Source organism: Bos grunniens, chromosome 11 (genome assembly GCF_055505025.1).
Source record: "Bos grunniens cultivar Pamir isolate PY7600 chromosome 11, Bosgru_T2T1.0, whole genome shotgun sequence".
Taxonomy (NCBI): domain Eukaryota; kingdom Metazoa; phylum Chordata; class Mammalia; order Artiodactyla; family Bovidae; genus Bos; species Bos grunniens.
This window is the reverse complement of record NC_141175.1, coordinates 103,568,776-103,584,728: the sequence shown is the minus strand read 5'-3', so window position 1 is coordinate 103,584,728 and position 15,953 is coordinate 103,568,776. Positions and strand designations below refer to the sequence as shown.

General features: G+C 40.0%; 1 protein-coding gene across 4 annotated transcripts in view; it reads right to left on the bottom strand.

The window, feature by feature from the left end:
- MGAT4A (alpha-1,3-mannosyl-glycoprotein 4-beta-N-acetylglucosaminyltransferase A) overlaps positions 1-15,953 on the bottom strand; it is a 176,571-nt gene that overhangs the window by 74,355 nt on the left and 86,263 nt on the right. Inside the window, exon 3 of one of the 4 annotated variants that reach the window (XM_086328065.1) lies at positions 6,058-6,201. The exons of the other annotated variants lie outside the window; for them this stretch is intronic. Coding sequence (XP_086184191.1) covers positions 6,058-6,201 — 144 coding nt within the window. The remainder of the gene's footprint in view (positions 1-6,057; positions 6,202-15,953) is intronic. 4 annotated transcript variants of the gene reach the window in all.

Here is a 15,953-nt window from a genome sequence, read left to right as displayed (position 1 = left end):
GGCTTCTAGACACCTGCCACTAACAAAGGATTAGAACCCTTGAAGAAATAACTTTAAGATAAACTTGGAGCACACTTGGGTCAAGTAAGAAAATGTTATTTAAAAAAGAAAAGCAGGCCAAGGGAATTCATGGTGGTCCAGTGGTTAAGACTCTGCACTTTCAATGCAGGGGGTTGGATTCTCGGTTGGGGAACTAAGATCCCACATGCTCTGCAGTATGGCCAAATAAAGAAAGAAAGAATATACTTCAACTTAAAGAACAAGACAGGATATGTCAAAAGGACACAGGAAGCTCCCCGAGGGGCTCTCACTGGCCAAATTCAGGGCAATTTAAGTATTAAAACAAATATTGATGGTAATGACTTCTAACTTACTAAATAAAGTAAGAATCTTGAGTCCATTTTAATCAATAACAATTAACAGATGATGGAAAAGTGTTTCTTACAGTGGAATGCCAGCTTATAAATTATGAAAAAAGGATGAATGTTAGAAAATCACCCCTCTGCAACTGTCCAAGCAATAACAAATTCGAGTGAGAATCAAACATGGATGCAAGACAGAGAAAGGCAAACAATGTGTGATACAACTAAATACAAATGACAGTTCTGGATGGGATCTGGAACAGGAAAAAAAATGCTATAAAGAACACTATTGGGACAAACCAGTAGAAGACGGATGACAGGGCCTTCCCCAGCAGCCCAGTGGTTAAGACTCCACCTTCCAATGCAGGGGACGCAGGTTCCATCCCTGGTCAGGGAGCTAGGATACCACGTGCGTCGTGGTGTGGCGAAAAGATTTTTTTTTAAAAAAAGAAGACTACAGAGTATGCAACATGGTGCATAAATTTTTAAGACTTGACACCTGACTGTCATAAGAGAATTCCCTGTTCTTAGGAAATAAAATTATTCAGGAGTAAAAAGGCATGATTTCTGTAATGAACTTTCACCTGGTTCTGAAAAGAAACAAGTTTCTACAGATAGATAAAACAATAAGAGGCAACAGGTTCACAATATGCAAAATGCATAGAGAAGTTATAACTTCATCTTAGTTGAAACTTTTTTAAAAATAAGAAGTTTTTTAAAAGTAAGCAGGAGGATGGGATGGCATACAGGTTCGGTCTTTCAGCAGCTCTTTTGTGGTAGGAGGGATGTGGACCTGAGGCCGCTCTCTGCCCTCATGCACATCTTGGTACTTTTGCAAACTACCTTCCCAGAGGCCAGCCTCACCAAGCAGGGAGACCAGCCAGTGCCAGCAGAGGAAAAACCCCCACTCCAAATTCCAATCTGCACCCCATACTTTGGCTTTCAAAAGCCATGCTTTTGAAAAGATGTCTTGGGTTGAGAGTCACACATATTTTCTTTCAGATTCAGACGCTACGGCTACTCTTACTCCACAGCATATAGCTATCAAAGTGCTCAAAATGGGTCATCTCCTGTCTGTTCTTTGCTTCTAACTCCACCCTTTCATATTAAAAGTGTTCTCTCTTGGGAGTTTGGGATTAACCGATACAAACTATTATAGAGACTGGATAAACAATAAGGTCCTACTGTAGGGCAGAGGGACCTCTATTCAATACCCTGTGATAAACCATAATGAAAAACAATACTAAACAGGAATGTGTGTATGTATGTGTATAACTAAATCAGTTTGCTGTACACCTGAAACTAACACAACACTGTAAATCAAGTACACTTTAATACAATAAATTTTAAAAAGTGTTCTCTCCATGACATCAGAGCAAGTCTACACTACCTAACTTAAGACTTTGGGCAGTAAAGCTCTCAGCTAGTCCTGCTTGGAATTCCAAGGGACACCACTGACTGTTCTAATCAGGGAACAGTCACACATGGTTTTCCTACAACCATCCCTCCCAGAGTATCCTCCACTGTCCACCCGAACACAGCATTACTAGTGACTTCCAGAATTTTCTCCACGCATATTTTCCATAGTACCACCCTACTCTCTTGGGGAGAGTGGCTTACCAGCTCTCAGAAAAAGTTCAAACTCTATCATAATAGAGAAAAAACTCCATCAAATTAGTGATATGTGTTTGATGATGTCCTGTTTTCAATGTTACTGACAAAATTTTTATTTTTGTATTTCTTTGAATCATATCAATCAGTTTCTATGGGAGAAGCCGGCAGGAAGCCATGAGGGAACTTTTACACAACCTTACTGAAAGTCCCTGGTTTCGGTCACTGGTTTGTTTTTACTGAAGACTGAATATAGCTTCTTTTTTCTTAATTGTAGAAAAGCACATACCCACATTAGACATTAAAAGTATAAATCACATTCCGTGAACCTAAGAATCTGAAACATACAAAATTTCTAAAGAAACCACTTTCATTTCTTCAAATCAGTAATCAAGTCAGTTGTCTAATGAAAACAGTACCTTTAGGTTTTCAAAGAATTACTAGCTGAACCATATAAAATTGCCAGTGTTTGAACATTTTTGACCAAAAAAAATGGTAATTTCATACGGTTCAACAATAATAGCTTCAGACTCAACAATTCAATTTAAAAATCTATAAATAAATAATAAATCTATAAATCTACAGATGAAAACATAAAGAAGCACTAATAACTAATATCCAATATGTAGTACATAAAAGTCAAACAGAAAACATTTTTTTCATTGTTATCAGCAAGATGTTGGGTGGCACTACTTAATTTAACATTTAAAAACTGGCTTTTTATGTTAAAATTAAAATTATCAAAAATTAAACGTACTTTTAAATTATTTTAGTATTTATTAAATAATAAAATTCTGGCACTGGAAAGAAGGTTGACAAACCATCTGATCCATCCCTCTGTTCTTTGGTAACCACACTGAACTATTTCATACAGAAAAAATTTTTCTTAAATATATGAAAAACTCCCTGTAACAGATTCTAAAATTTAACAAGCTGCACACTTCAGGAAGTCACTGCTTTTGACAACATCTTATTCCACATTCACCATTCTTATACAACCATTTTTAAACAGAAAGGAGAAGGCCTACATGAAATTATGGACACTTTCCCATGAACAGATCTCTTAAAGAAAAAAATGAAAGAACTGGATTCAGAAGATAGTTTAGGAGACTAAAAGCCTAGAAAAGTCAAAGACAGGAGACTGAATGAAACAGGTTATAAGAACAGAAACTGAAGACATTTCTAAGGAGAATGGATAGCTAAAAATTACAAACAAGATGTGGTATCTCACTGTTTCTCTAATCTTTTTGAGCATCAGAACCACCAGAAAGAGCCTGTCAAACATAAAATTCGGGCCCCATCCTCCAAAGATTCTGATTCAGTAGGTCTGACATGTGTATGCTCAGTTGTATCCGACTCTTTGTGATGCTATGAACTGTAGCCCGCCAGGCTCCTTGGTCCATGAGATTTTCCAGGCAAGAATACTGGAGTGGGTTGCTATTTCCTTCTCCAGTCTGACACAGGGCCTGAGAATCTCTAACAAGCTCCAAATTGATGCTGAGCCACTGGGTGAGTAGCACTGACAGACCCAATACTGTCCTCAACGTGGGTCTAGACTCCAGCAGCCTGCAAATTAATACTGTTCTGCCCCCTACCCCCTTCTCTCCTCATGTAAGAAGCAAAAAGAAAACTCGGGGCACTCACTGTTATGTAATTCCTGGGGTCCCAAGATCTCTTCTCTCATCTCTCAAGAGATGAGATGTTAAGAGCTCCAAGGAGAAGAGGGGTTCATCAAAAATTTTAGGTCCATAATCCTCAATTCAGGGACTTTGCTGGTGGTCCAGTGGTTAAGAATTCACCTTGCAATGCAGGGGACGCAGGTTTGATCCCTGGTCAGGGAACTAAGACGCCCCATGCCAGAGAGCAACTAACCCCATGCACTGCAACTAAAGACCCTGAGCACCACAGCTTAAAGAGCCCACGGGCCGCAACGAAGATCCCATGTGCTGCGACCAAGACTGACACAGCTAAATAAATACACCGCTCTAAAAAAAATTCCGAAGTTACACCTGGGGACAGAAAGGATTTTGAAATGTTCAGCCAACACCTATTTCCAAGGTCTCTTTTAAGAGTTACAGGAATGAACAAGATCACTGCCTACTTTTGGAGTCTTTCAGTCAGAACCCATGACATAAACATGAACTGTGAAGAGAACTTGTACCCTTCTAAACTCAAAAGGGAAAATGGGGCTCACAGATATAGAGAACCATATATTTTATTTACATTAAAACAAAGAATATAATTCAATTTGTTCCCTTACATGATGTTTTCACTATGCTTATACAACAGGACCCTAGTGAATAACAGATATGCTACGGTTGAAGAGTCTTCTGGAACATGATCACTATTTGTAAGTTGTCCCCTAAAGTAATATAATTATTAATGACGTCATTCAAAACAAAACAAACTTCCAAGTAGAGGTTTAACAGGTAAAAATCTATCCACTGACCTTGTAAAGCACAAAACCTTAAGATATAAAATGATGTTGCATATACCTATCACCCACACTTTCTTAGAAATATTATCTTCGTCTAAATAGTTGCAATCACTTCCCTTGATTTCCCTTGAAGACAGGGTAGTCTCTCTTTAGGAATTTTACTATCAAGTCCCAAAGTCCATTATCATTGTGAAATGAGAAGAAAAACCATAATTTGCATAACCTGGGATAAAGGTACTTAGCCATAACAACAGTTCTTTACTTCTAAAAAATATAAATGATTTTATGTAACCTGATTTTGTCAAATTCAATAAGCCGTAAGGAACTCAGGGTAAAAATCACCAGATGGTTATTAACTATTTTCCTTCAGAACTTAAACTTATTGGCAGACATTTTCCATAAAGGTGTCGCTTTGCTCCCAAAAGGAAAAAAAAAAAAACATTTGTATTCTAAAATATAGGGGCTTCCCTGATAGCTCAGTTGGTAAAAAATCCACCTGCAATGTAGGACACCCCAATTTGATTCCTGGGTTCGGAAGATCCTCTGGAGAAGGGATAGGCTACCCACAACAGTATTGTGGCCTGGAGAATTCGCAGAGTCAGTGAATTATATAATGGTGACTGAGTGAAATATATAATGGTATATATTTTTCTACGAAGAATCTTTCAAGACAGAGCATTTTATTCATTAGAATCATCTTTACTTAAAAATAATAATACTGGTAATTAATCAATTCTATCAATTCTACCCAGTGGACTGGCTCTACTAATGAATGTGCTACCTGGACATGACTACTCCTTTTATGACCAATTTCATGATTCTTTCTTCCATCGCCTCACTTTCCTCTTTTCCTCATTTTCCACCTTTTCCCCCTCCTATTCTTCTGTAAAACTCTTTTCAAATTCTTCTTTGTGTCTTTTTGGACCTTTCATTTTCAACCACAAACTTCACACCTCTCACTTCTTCTTTCACATATTTCCACCCCCCCCCCCCATCCACTCCACGATATCTTTCTCTGCTGTCTGTTTCAAATTACCAAGCACTTTATTCTCCAATTGACGTAAATAGGCCACTTGCCTGGAGACCCTAACTTTGTAGTCTTTTGTAGTCTTTAATGAATACAAATGAAAATTTAGGATTTTTCCTTCTTGTACTCATCATGGCAAAGAGAAGAAAACTGCCAGAGGAAAATGTTTCATAATGATTAAGATAAATCAGAACATGAATGTGGAACTGTAAACTCTTAACAATGTTGATCAATTCAATCATAAAAGTGAAATCTCATACTACAAGTCTTTAGATGACAATATCCTAAATGACTTTTCTCAGGTTCAAGATCAGGCTTTCCAATTACAGACCAAAACAGAGCAGACACATTTCTCCCTATCCTTCACACTGCTGCTGCTGCTGCTGCTGCTAAGTCGCTTCAGTCGTGTCCGACTCTGTGCGACCCCATAGACGGCAGCCCACCAGGCTCCCCTGTCCCTGAGATTCTCCAGGCAAGAACTCTGGAGTGGGTTGCCATTTCCTGCTCCTTCACACTAAGTACAATGAAAACCCTGCACATTATATATTAAGCATACAGAAAACTCTACACAGCAGGAAGAAGACAGCAGACAGAAGAGATCCTGGGACCCAAGGAATTACCTAACAGTGAGTGCCATGAGTTTTCTTTCTGCTTCTTACACTCCAGACTGGTATCAGAGAAGCCAGCATCCTGGAAACACCAACAAGAGGGCACAAAAATGCCCCAAGAAAGTCTCACTCTGTCTACCAAAGTCCAAGGATGGCCTAGTAAGAGAGAAAAAATGTTCTACAATAACTGTTCTATTTCAAAGACTATTAAAAAAAAAAAAAAAAAAGTCCCATCTCTGCTCTATAGGCAAAAGCCATGAAGGGAGCCTAGATGTCTACCCCTGCCTAACTGTAACAAGGACACAGACACACACACACACACACTCAGGACTGAGTGAGAGGCCAGGACTTTCATTTAACTTGCAGCAGTAATGAATACCCATTTGAGGTGTTAGTGGGACCTCTCCCACTGCCAGCTAGAGTGGAATCAGAAGAGGCCAAGTAAGAAGACTGGACTTCTCTCCTCACCTGGTGGTAACGAGGTAACATTCCCTTTTTCCCTCTCAGAATGGTGTCAGAAGGGGGTCAGTGAAGATGGACAAATTAAATAAGACCCAGATTCTCATAATACCCCAAATGCCCTGGATACAACTGAAGTCACTTATCATGTTAATAAACAGACAAAGCTCAACTTGAATGAAAAAGGACAATCAATATATGCCAACACTGAGGATGACACAGATGTTGGAATTATCTGATAAGGATCTTTAAGCAGCCATCATAAAAATGCTTCAACAGGCAAACTAAATAAATGGAAAAAATAGAAACCTTAAGCAGAGAAACAGAAGACATAAATTATAAAAACAAGTGAAAATTTTAGAACAGAAAATACAATTGTTGAAACAAAAATCTTAATGGATGAGCTCAATAGAAGAATGGAGAGGGCCCCCCAAAATATTGGTGAATCTTGAGAAAAATAATCAGTATAACCCAATCTGAACAACAAAGAGAAAACAGACTGGGGAAAAAAAAAAATTAACAGAGGCTCAGAAACCTTTGGAACTAAAACAAAAGATCTAAAATCTAACATTCGTATTATCAGAGTCCCAGAAGGAAAAGAGAGAGGGCAGAGTGGGAAAAATATTAGAAGAAATGATGGTTAGAATTTCCCAAATTTGGCAAGAGACAAACCTTCATAAAGATTCAAAAAGCTGAGAAGATCCAAAACAGGATAAAGCCAAAGAAACCCATGTCAAAAAAATGCCACAAATAAACATCAAAAAACTAGGAACAAAAACATCTTGAAAGCAGTCAGAGAGAAATGACACATTATCTACTAGAAAAAAAAAATTTTTGAATGACTGCAGATTTCTCATCAAAAACCATGACAGCCAGAAGGAAGTGGCACTACATTTTCAAGCACAGATCTTCCTCGAATTGTTATGGAATTACATCCCAATAAAGCCAGTGTAAGCTGAAAACATTATTAGTAGAAAATGCATTTAATACACCTAACCTACTGAACATCATAGCTTAGTCTAGCCTACCTTAAATGTGCTCAAAACACATTAGCCTACAACTGGACAAAATCATCTAACACAAGCCTATTTTTCAACAGTGTTGAATATTTCAGGTAATTTGTTGAATGTTGTACTAAAAGTGAAAAACAGGATGTTTGTATGGATACAGCATGGTTGTAGGTATATCGGTTATTTACCCTCATGATCCAGTGGCTGATTGGGAGCTGTGGCTCACGCTTCTGGCACTGCCCAGTATCATGTGAAAGTATTATACTGCATATTCCTAGCCCAGGAAAGATGAAAATTCAAAGTATGACTTCTACTGAATGCGTATAGCATTTGCACCATCATAACATCAAAAAGAAGACTTCTGAAAGTCCCTTGGACAGGAGATCAAACCAGTCAATCTTAAGGGAAATCAACCCTGAATACTTGTTGGAAGGACTGATGCTGAAGCTGAAGTTTCAGTATTTTGGTCATCTGATGCAAACAGCCAACTCATTGTAAAAGTCCCTGATGCTGAGAAAGACTGAGAACAGAAGGAGAAGGCGGCATTAGAGGATGATATGGCTGGATGGCATCACTGATACAACAGACGTGAATTTGGGCAAAGTTCAGAGACAGTGAGGGACAGGGAGACCTGGCCAGCTACAGTCCATGGGGTCGCAAAGAGTCAGACACGACTGGGCAACTGAACAAGAACAACATCAAAAAATCATTAAGTAGAACCATCATAAGTTGGGGACCATCTTTACTGGGGGAAAAAAAAAAAAAAGAATATCAACTCCAATTTCCATATCTGGAAAAATTATCCTTAAGGAATGAAGGAGAAATCAAGATACTCTCAAAGAAAAACTAGTGGAATTTGTCATCAGCAAACCTACCCTGACATGATTGCTAGAGAAAGTTCTTGAAAGAGAAAGTAAATGACAGAAGAAATCTTGGAATATCAAGAAGAAAGAAGGACCTAAAAGAGCAAAAACACAGGGAAACACAATGGATGTTTCTTCTGTTTTTGAGTTTTTCTTAATTATGTTTGATGACTGAAAGCAAAAACATCTGATTTGGTTCTCAGTGTGGAAGAAATTGTTAAACCAATTATAAACTGGGGAGGGAAAAGGAGTTTTAAAGGAGATAAGGTTTCTACATTTCACATAAACTGATAGAATGCCAGTGGCTGTAGACTGTGATGTCATGTCTGTGCATTGTATACCTAAAGCAACCAGTAAAACATCTGTACAAAAGGGACACGTTCAGAGACACTATAAAAAAATATTAATGGGATTTAAAAAGAAATGTTCAAGTAACCCATAAGAAGTCAGGAAAAAGACAACAAAAACAGAGAGGAAAAACAGTGAACAAAATAAAATGACAGACTTTAAGCCTGACATTCCTAATCACACAGAATGTAAATATTCTACATATACCAATTAAAAGAGGGGTTGGAATAGTGAATTAAAATACACGATCCCACTACATGCTATCTACAAAGCTGACATGCACAGCATGGACTCTTACTCAACAATAAAAAGGAATGAACTACTGAAGTAGCCAACAGCTTGGATGGACCTCAATTTTGCTGAGTGAAAAATGTCACTTTCAACAGGTTATGTACGGTATGACTCCATTTATATAACATTTCCAAAATGACAAAATAACAGTGATAGATAACAGATTACTTGTTGCCAAGAATCAGTGATGGTGGGGGATGGAGGAGCAGGTGTGACGATAAAGGCGGCACAAAGGGAGATCTTTGTGATGATAAAACTGTTGTTCACCGTGTTAGCAGCAGTGGTTATAGGAATCTGCACATGTGATAATGTGACATAGAATTATACACACCTATAGTACCAATGCCAACTTCCTGATTTTGAATCTGTACATTATTCCATAGAACTGTCACAAGAAGTAAGCATTTGAGGAAAATGGATCAAAGTTACCTTGCATCTCTCTGAACTGTCTTCACAGCTGCCTGTATTTCTATAATTCTTTTAAATAGTTTTGTAAAGCAAAACAAAAAAGAATCAACGAATGAATAATCATTTCTGAAAACTAAAAGGAAGCACAGCATTTTCATCAAGTTAGTCATTCATCTGGGAGGATTTCATCATAATGAACCATAAGAACCCAGAACATCCTGTTTTGCTAAAAGGATGGGTAACAGCATTCTTTTGTCTATGATGTGATTGTACAATGGGATTTACTGAGCAGGTTCACAAGCAGATAAATGATAAAGGCTTGTGGGCATACTAGAGTGATCAGAAAGGATTTTGGAATGAAAAAACTTCATTGGACTAAGCATTCTAAATTTAATAATGAAAACGTTTACAATCAAGGTGCAAAGAAGATGGATATACTCTCTTCAACGAAATACTGAGCTGCAAATGCTTTCAAAAATTTTGTGTTTTGATAATAGAGGTCAAGAAGAACTAGAAGCAACGAATGATGAACTAGAACCCATTAGACGTGCATCTGAAATCTGGAATTAGAATTTACTAGCAAGACGTGTACCAGGGTCACATCCTGTAGTCAAAGGATACCGTCCATTTTAGTTTATACACCTAGCAAAGTGGAAACAGGAGAGTAAAAATGTGGCTTTGCCATGCTTAATTTCGTTAAAATTTACAAGAGAGTTGTTTTTCACTGTCCTTCTATTCTTATGTATGTATTATTTATAAAATCACTTCCAATAAAAGTAAAGATGTCCACAGGACCCAGACGACTGGGTAAACACTGATGTCTATTTTTCCTGGTAGAATGAGGACTTTTAAACTGGGTTTAAGGAAATGAGCACTTCCCTCCATTCACAGTTCAACTCTTCCCACGTTATCTAGAGCAAACCTCAGTGGATGGGGGTCTAGTCCTCAGAATCGCACTGGACAACACAGAAAGGACCAGTGAGTTCATCAAGTTTCCCACGGTCCCACCCACTCTAATAGTTCCTACAAGGTCAGCCACATGGTGAAGCCAACGTGACAACTCCTACATCTGGGGAGGTAAAGAGGACGGAGGGGACAGTCATCCTCTTAGAAACAACAGAGGCTGCAGTTGCTAAGAAAAATACCCACATCCTGAAGTTCTCACTTATAGGCTGAAAATACCTCTCGAAAATTCCTTGGGCCCCACTCATCCACCCTTCTGAATGTTGAAGCTTTTCATAGGCTCTGAAATTTCATCACCTTTGCTTACCTTAGTATAAGGTAAGTACCTATCCTCATCTTCATCCAGATGCCATTGTAAGCCCTCATGTTATCCCCCACCTGGATCAGAACACAACTGTTCCCCATGCCTTCTTGCATCCCTGGACTATCACATAGCATATTTCCTAAACTGAAAACCCTTAATTCTCTCTCTGCTTAACTCTCCAACAGTCTCTCTTCAGTTCAGTCGCTCAGTCGTGTCCGACTCTCTGCGACCCCATGAATCGCAGCACGCCAGGCCTCCCTGTCCATCATCAACTCCCGGAGTTCACTGAGACTCAACGTCCATGGAGTCAGTGATGCCATCCAGCCATCTCATCCTCTGTCGTCCCCTTCTCCTCCTGCCCCCAATCCCTCCCAGCATCAAAGCCTTTTCCAATGAGTCAACTCTTCGCATGAGGTGGCCAAACTACTGGAGTTTCAGCTTTAGCATCATTCCTTCCAAAGAAATCCCAGGGCTGATCTCCTTCAGAATGGACTTGTTGGATCTCCTTGCAGTCCAAGGGACTCTCAAGAGTCTTCTCCAACACCACAGTTCAAAAGCATCAATTCTTCGGTGCTCAGCCTTCTTCACAGTCCAACTCTCACATCCATACATGACCACTAGAAAAACCATAGCCTTGACTAGATGGACCTTTCTTGGCAAAGTAATGTCTCTACTTTTGAATATGCTATCTAGGTTGGTCATAACTTTTCTTCCAAGGAGTAAGTATCTTTTAATTTCATGGCTGCAGTCACCATCTGTAGTGATTTTGGAGCCCCCAAAAATAAAGTCTGACACTGTTTCCCCATCTATTTCCCATGAAGTGATGGGACTGGATGCCATGATCTTCATTTTCTGAATGTTGAGCTTTAAGCCAACTTTTTCACTGTCCACTTTCACTTTCATCAAGAGGCTTTTGAGTTCCTTTTCATTTTTTGCCATAAGGGTGGTGTCATCTGCGTATCTGAGGTTATTGATATTTCTCCCAGCAATCTTGATTCCAGCTTGTGTTTCTTCCAGTCCAGCGTTTCTCATGATGTACTCTACATGTAAGTTAAATAAGCAGGGTGACAATATACAGCCTTGACGTACTCCTTTTCCTATTTGGAACCAGTCTGTTGTTCCATGTCCAGTTCTAACTGTTGCTTCCTGACCTGCATACAGATTTCTCAAGAGGCAGGTCAGGTGGTCTGGTATTCCCATGTCTTTCAGAATTTTCCACAGTTTCTTGTGATCCACACAGTCAAAGGCTTTGGCATACTCAATAAAGCAGAAATAGATGTTTTTCTGGAACTCTCTTGCTTTTTCCATGATCCAGCGGATGTTGGCAATTTGATCTCTGGTTCCTCTGCCTTTTCTAAAACCAGCTTGAACATCAGGAAGTTCACAGTTCACGTATTGCTGAAGCCTGGCTTGGAGAATTTTGAGCATTACTTTACTAGCATGTGAGATGAGTGCAATTGTGTGGTAGTTTGAGTATTCTTTGGCATTGCCTTTCTTTGGGATTGGAATGAAAACTAACCTTTTCCAGTCCTGTGGCCACTGCTGAGTTTTCCAGATTTGCTGGCATATTGAGTGTAGCACTTTTACAGCATCATCTTTTAGGATTTGAAATAGCTCAACTAGAATTCCATCACCTCCACTAGCTTTGTTTGTAGTGATACTTTCTAAGGCCCACTTGACTTCACATTCCAGGATGTCTGGCTCTAGGTGAGTGATCACACCATCGTGATTATCTGGGTCGTGAAGATCTTTTTTTGTACAGTTCTTCTGTGTATTCTTGCCATCTCTTCTTAATATCTTCTGCTTCTGTTATGTCCATACCATTTCTGTCCTTTATTGAGCCCATCTTTGCATGAAATGTTCCCTTGGTATCTCTAATTTTCTTGAAGAGATCTCTAGTCTTTCCCATTCTGTTGTTTTCCTCTATTTCTTTGCATTGATCGCTGAGGAAGGCTTTCTTATCTCTCCTTGCTATTCTTTGGAACTCTGCATTCAGATGCTTATATCTTTCCTTTTCTTCTTTGCTTTTCTTTTCTCTTCTTCTCACAGCTATTTGTAAGGCCTTCTCAGACAGCCATTTTGCTTTTTTGTATTTCTTTTCCATGGGGATGGTCTTGATCTCTGAATCTTATGGACAGAGAAGCCTGGTGGGCTACAGCCCAGGGGATTGCTGAAGAGTTGGAGAGAGCTTCAAGGAGAAGATAACGGTATTTTGAAGGATGAATGGAATTTTATCAAATGAAGAAAGAGTAGGGTGGGTCTGTTAAGCCTGAGCTAAAAGAGATAAAACTCCTAGTGTGTTTGTAGAACTCTAGGCAGTATGAGATCGTTGACACAATACATGATTTTGGGCAAGAGTAAGAGAGACTTACAGTCTGTAAGCTCAACAGTCTATTGCCGTTGTTTAGTCGCTAAGTCATGTGCAACTCTTTGTGACCCCATGAACTGCAGCCTACCAGGCTCCTCTGTCCATAGGATTCCCTAGGCAAGAATACTTAAATGGGTTGCCATTTCCTTCTCCAAGGAATCTTCCCAGCCCAGGGATTGAACCCACATCTCCTACACTGGCAGGTGGATTCTTTATCATTGAGTCACCAGGGAAGCCCCTAAAGACCTTTTGTTTATATGAATTATAACCCATTGCATGTTAACATAAAAAACTGTATCAAAAGTAACTACATTTTCCAAAATAAAAAATTTGGTCGAGTGAAATCTGCTCAAATCTCTAATATTTGGCTTAAAGTACAGCTGAATTCTTGTATCTGTTTTTCTGCTATTTCTTATGAGAGTGAAAAAGGGATATAACCAAATAACATATCAGTGTTATTAGAAAAACAGTCTTAACTTCATAAATTTCCTGAAAGGGTCTCAGGAACCCTCATGGGTCCTTGAACCAAACTTTGAGAACCACTAATCCAGAAACATGAAAGCTTACGTACCCCAAAAGTTAACATTGCTCTAACTGCTGGATTCCATTGATTAGCACTTTATTTAAGATTTTCATGCAGTTACATTCTATTAAGTAAGACTGATCTATTAATCTCCTTTTTTTAAAGCTATTCTTTTCCACTACTGGCTAAAGAGCCCAGGGCACCTTTATCTGTGTACTTCATTAAACAATCAAGTCTAGAGCTGGGCAATTACTCACATCCTTCAAGTCTGACTGGCAGTATTTCTAAAGCAGCACACACACGCAAAAAAGTCAGTTAGCTAATGTCCTGTAATAACCCAATGTTCTCAATTTAGTCTCCACTAATATGTCAGCCGTGAATAATATCCTTTTAGAGTTAAGAACACCTCAAGCACAGATTCCAGACAACCTCTGAGCAGAATACATTTCCTGCTTTCCAACCTGGAAAAATTAGATTAGGAAACTGTTTTAGGAAATGGATGCTGGCCAACTGAGCTGAACATAAAATAAATACCCCAGGCAAGTCCAAGGGCCAAATGTGCCAACTTTAATATATAAACAAGAGAGGCTACTGGCCAACTAGGCAGAAAATGGGTCTACACTGTAGCCCTCTTCAGTTCCTATGTTAAAATTGGGTCCTTATTTATAAAATCTCGGATGTTAAAGACTTTAAAAAAAAGAAGTTCAATATGGCAAAAAACTTTGCTATGCTGTGATTTTGTGTGTATGTATTTAGAGCTTGAGGGCTTCCCTGCTGGCTCAGAAAGTAAAGAATTCACCTGCAATGCAGGAGACCCAGGTTCCATCCCTGGGTTGGGGAGATCTCCTGGAGAAGGAAATGGCAACCTGCTCCAGTATTCTTGCCTGGAGAATCCCATAGACGGACAGACGGGCCCCGTGGGCTACAAACCAAGGGTTTGCAAAGGAGTTGGACACAACTAAGCAACTAAACAGCAGCAACAATTTAGAACTTGGAGAATCACAGGTATGGTGGTTCTCTATGCTGGCTGAGTATCAGAATCACCTGAGGGAACATTAAACAAATGCTCGGGATGAAACTTCTCTGGTGGCCAAGTGGCTAAGACTCTGCTTCTATTGCAGGGGGCCCAGGTTTAACCCCTGGTTAGGGAACTAAGCTCCTACACGCTACTTGGTGTAGCCAAAAGGTAAAAAAAAAAAATTAAAGTAAAAAAATTTTTTTTCTTAAATGCTCAGGGGATTTTTAACTTATGGCATAAAAGACTGAGGGAGCCCACAGATTCAATGCTTTCTCCAAAAAGCAACTATAAAGCTACAAGGGGTGGGGGGGAATCCCACCATTTCAGCACTATGGGAAATGAACCAAAGACAGAGTAGACTGAGAAGAGTTTATTCATGAAGACGACGGCACTTAGGGGGAAGAACAGGCTAAGTCTTTGATTGTCTTGGCAGCAGCTACTCTCTTGCCTCCCCAGCTATACAACTTCAGAGGTTCAACGGGGCAGACATAGGTCTGGACACGTGCCAGTTCCCTGGGGCACGGCGGGTGGGTGTGGGATAGCGACTCATCAGATTCAGTGTTGTTGGTCAAAGTGTCATCTAGAGGCAGGTGCTCAGGGAGGGCCAGAGGCCGTGCAAGCCTGAGATGCTGCTCTGTTTGGGGAGAGCACTGGACTTGGACACTGCAGACCAATCAGAGATGGGGCAGGAGCTCTGGGCACTGAGACAGCTATGGGGGCTTACAAGGCTCTTCCCATCTCCCAGGTTGACAGGGAACTGTCAGCATGCACAGCAGAGACCAGAGAGGGGCCTGGGCACCCACACACACCTGCACACAGAGGAACAGAAAGAGGCCAGAGGAGGAGAGGAGAGCCTCAAGTCTGACTGCCCCGCCAGCCACATGCACCGCCAGCAGGGGAGGGAGCTTTACTGCTCCGAGCGCTTGATCACAACCTCTGAGCTACCTGAGGCTGGGCACAGTACTATGCAGACATACGTGCAATCCCACGAGGAAACCAGGCTTAAAAATAAAAATACACCAAGACAAAAGTGGAGAGCATCAGTAGTCACACTGTGGAGAGACAGACTCAAGAGATTTAGTCCAGTCAAGGTACTGAACAAATGAGCGAACAAAACCACTACCGCCACTGTCAAAGGTAAAAAGAAAGAATCTAGAGCTGCATCAATATACTTATAAAAAAAGCATGCATGCACGCTCAGTTGCTTGGTCGTGTCCGACTCTTTTGTGACCCCATGGACTGTAGCCCGCCAAGCTCCTCTGTCCATGAGATTTCCCAGGCAAGAATATTGGAGTGGGTTGCCATTTCCTCCTTCAGGGTATCTTCCCAACGACCCAGGAACCAAACCCACAA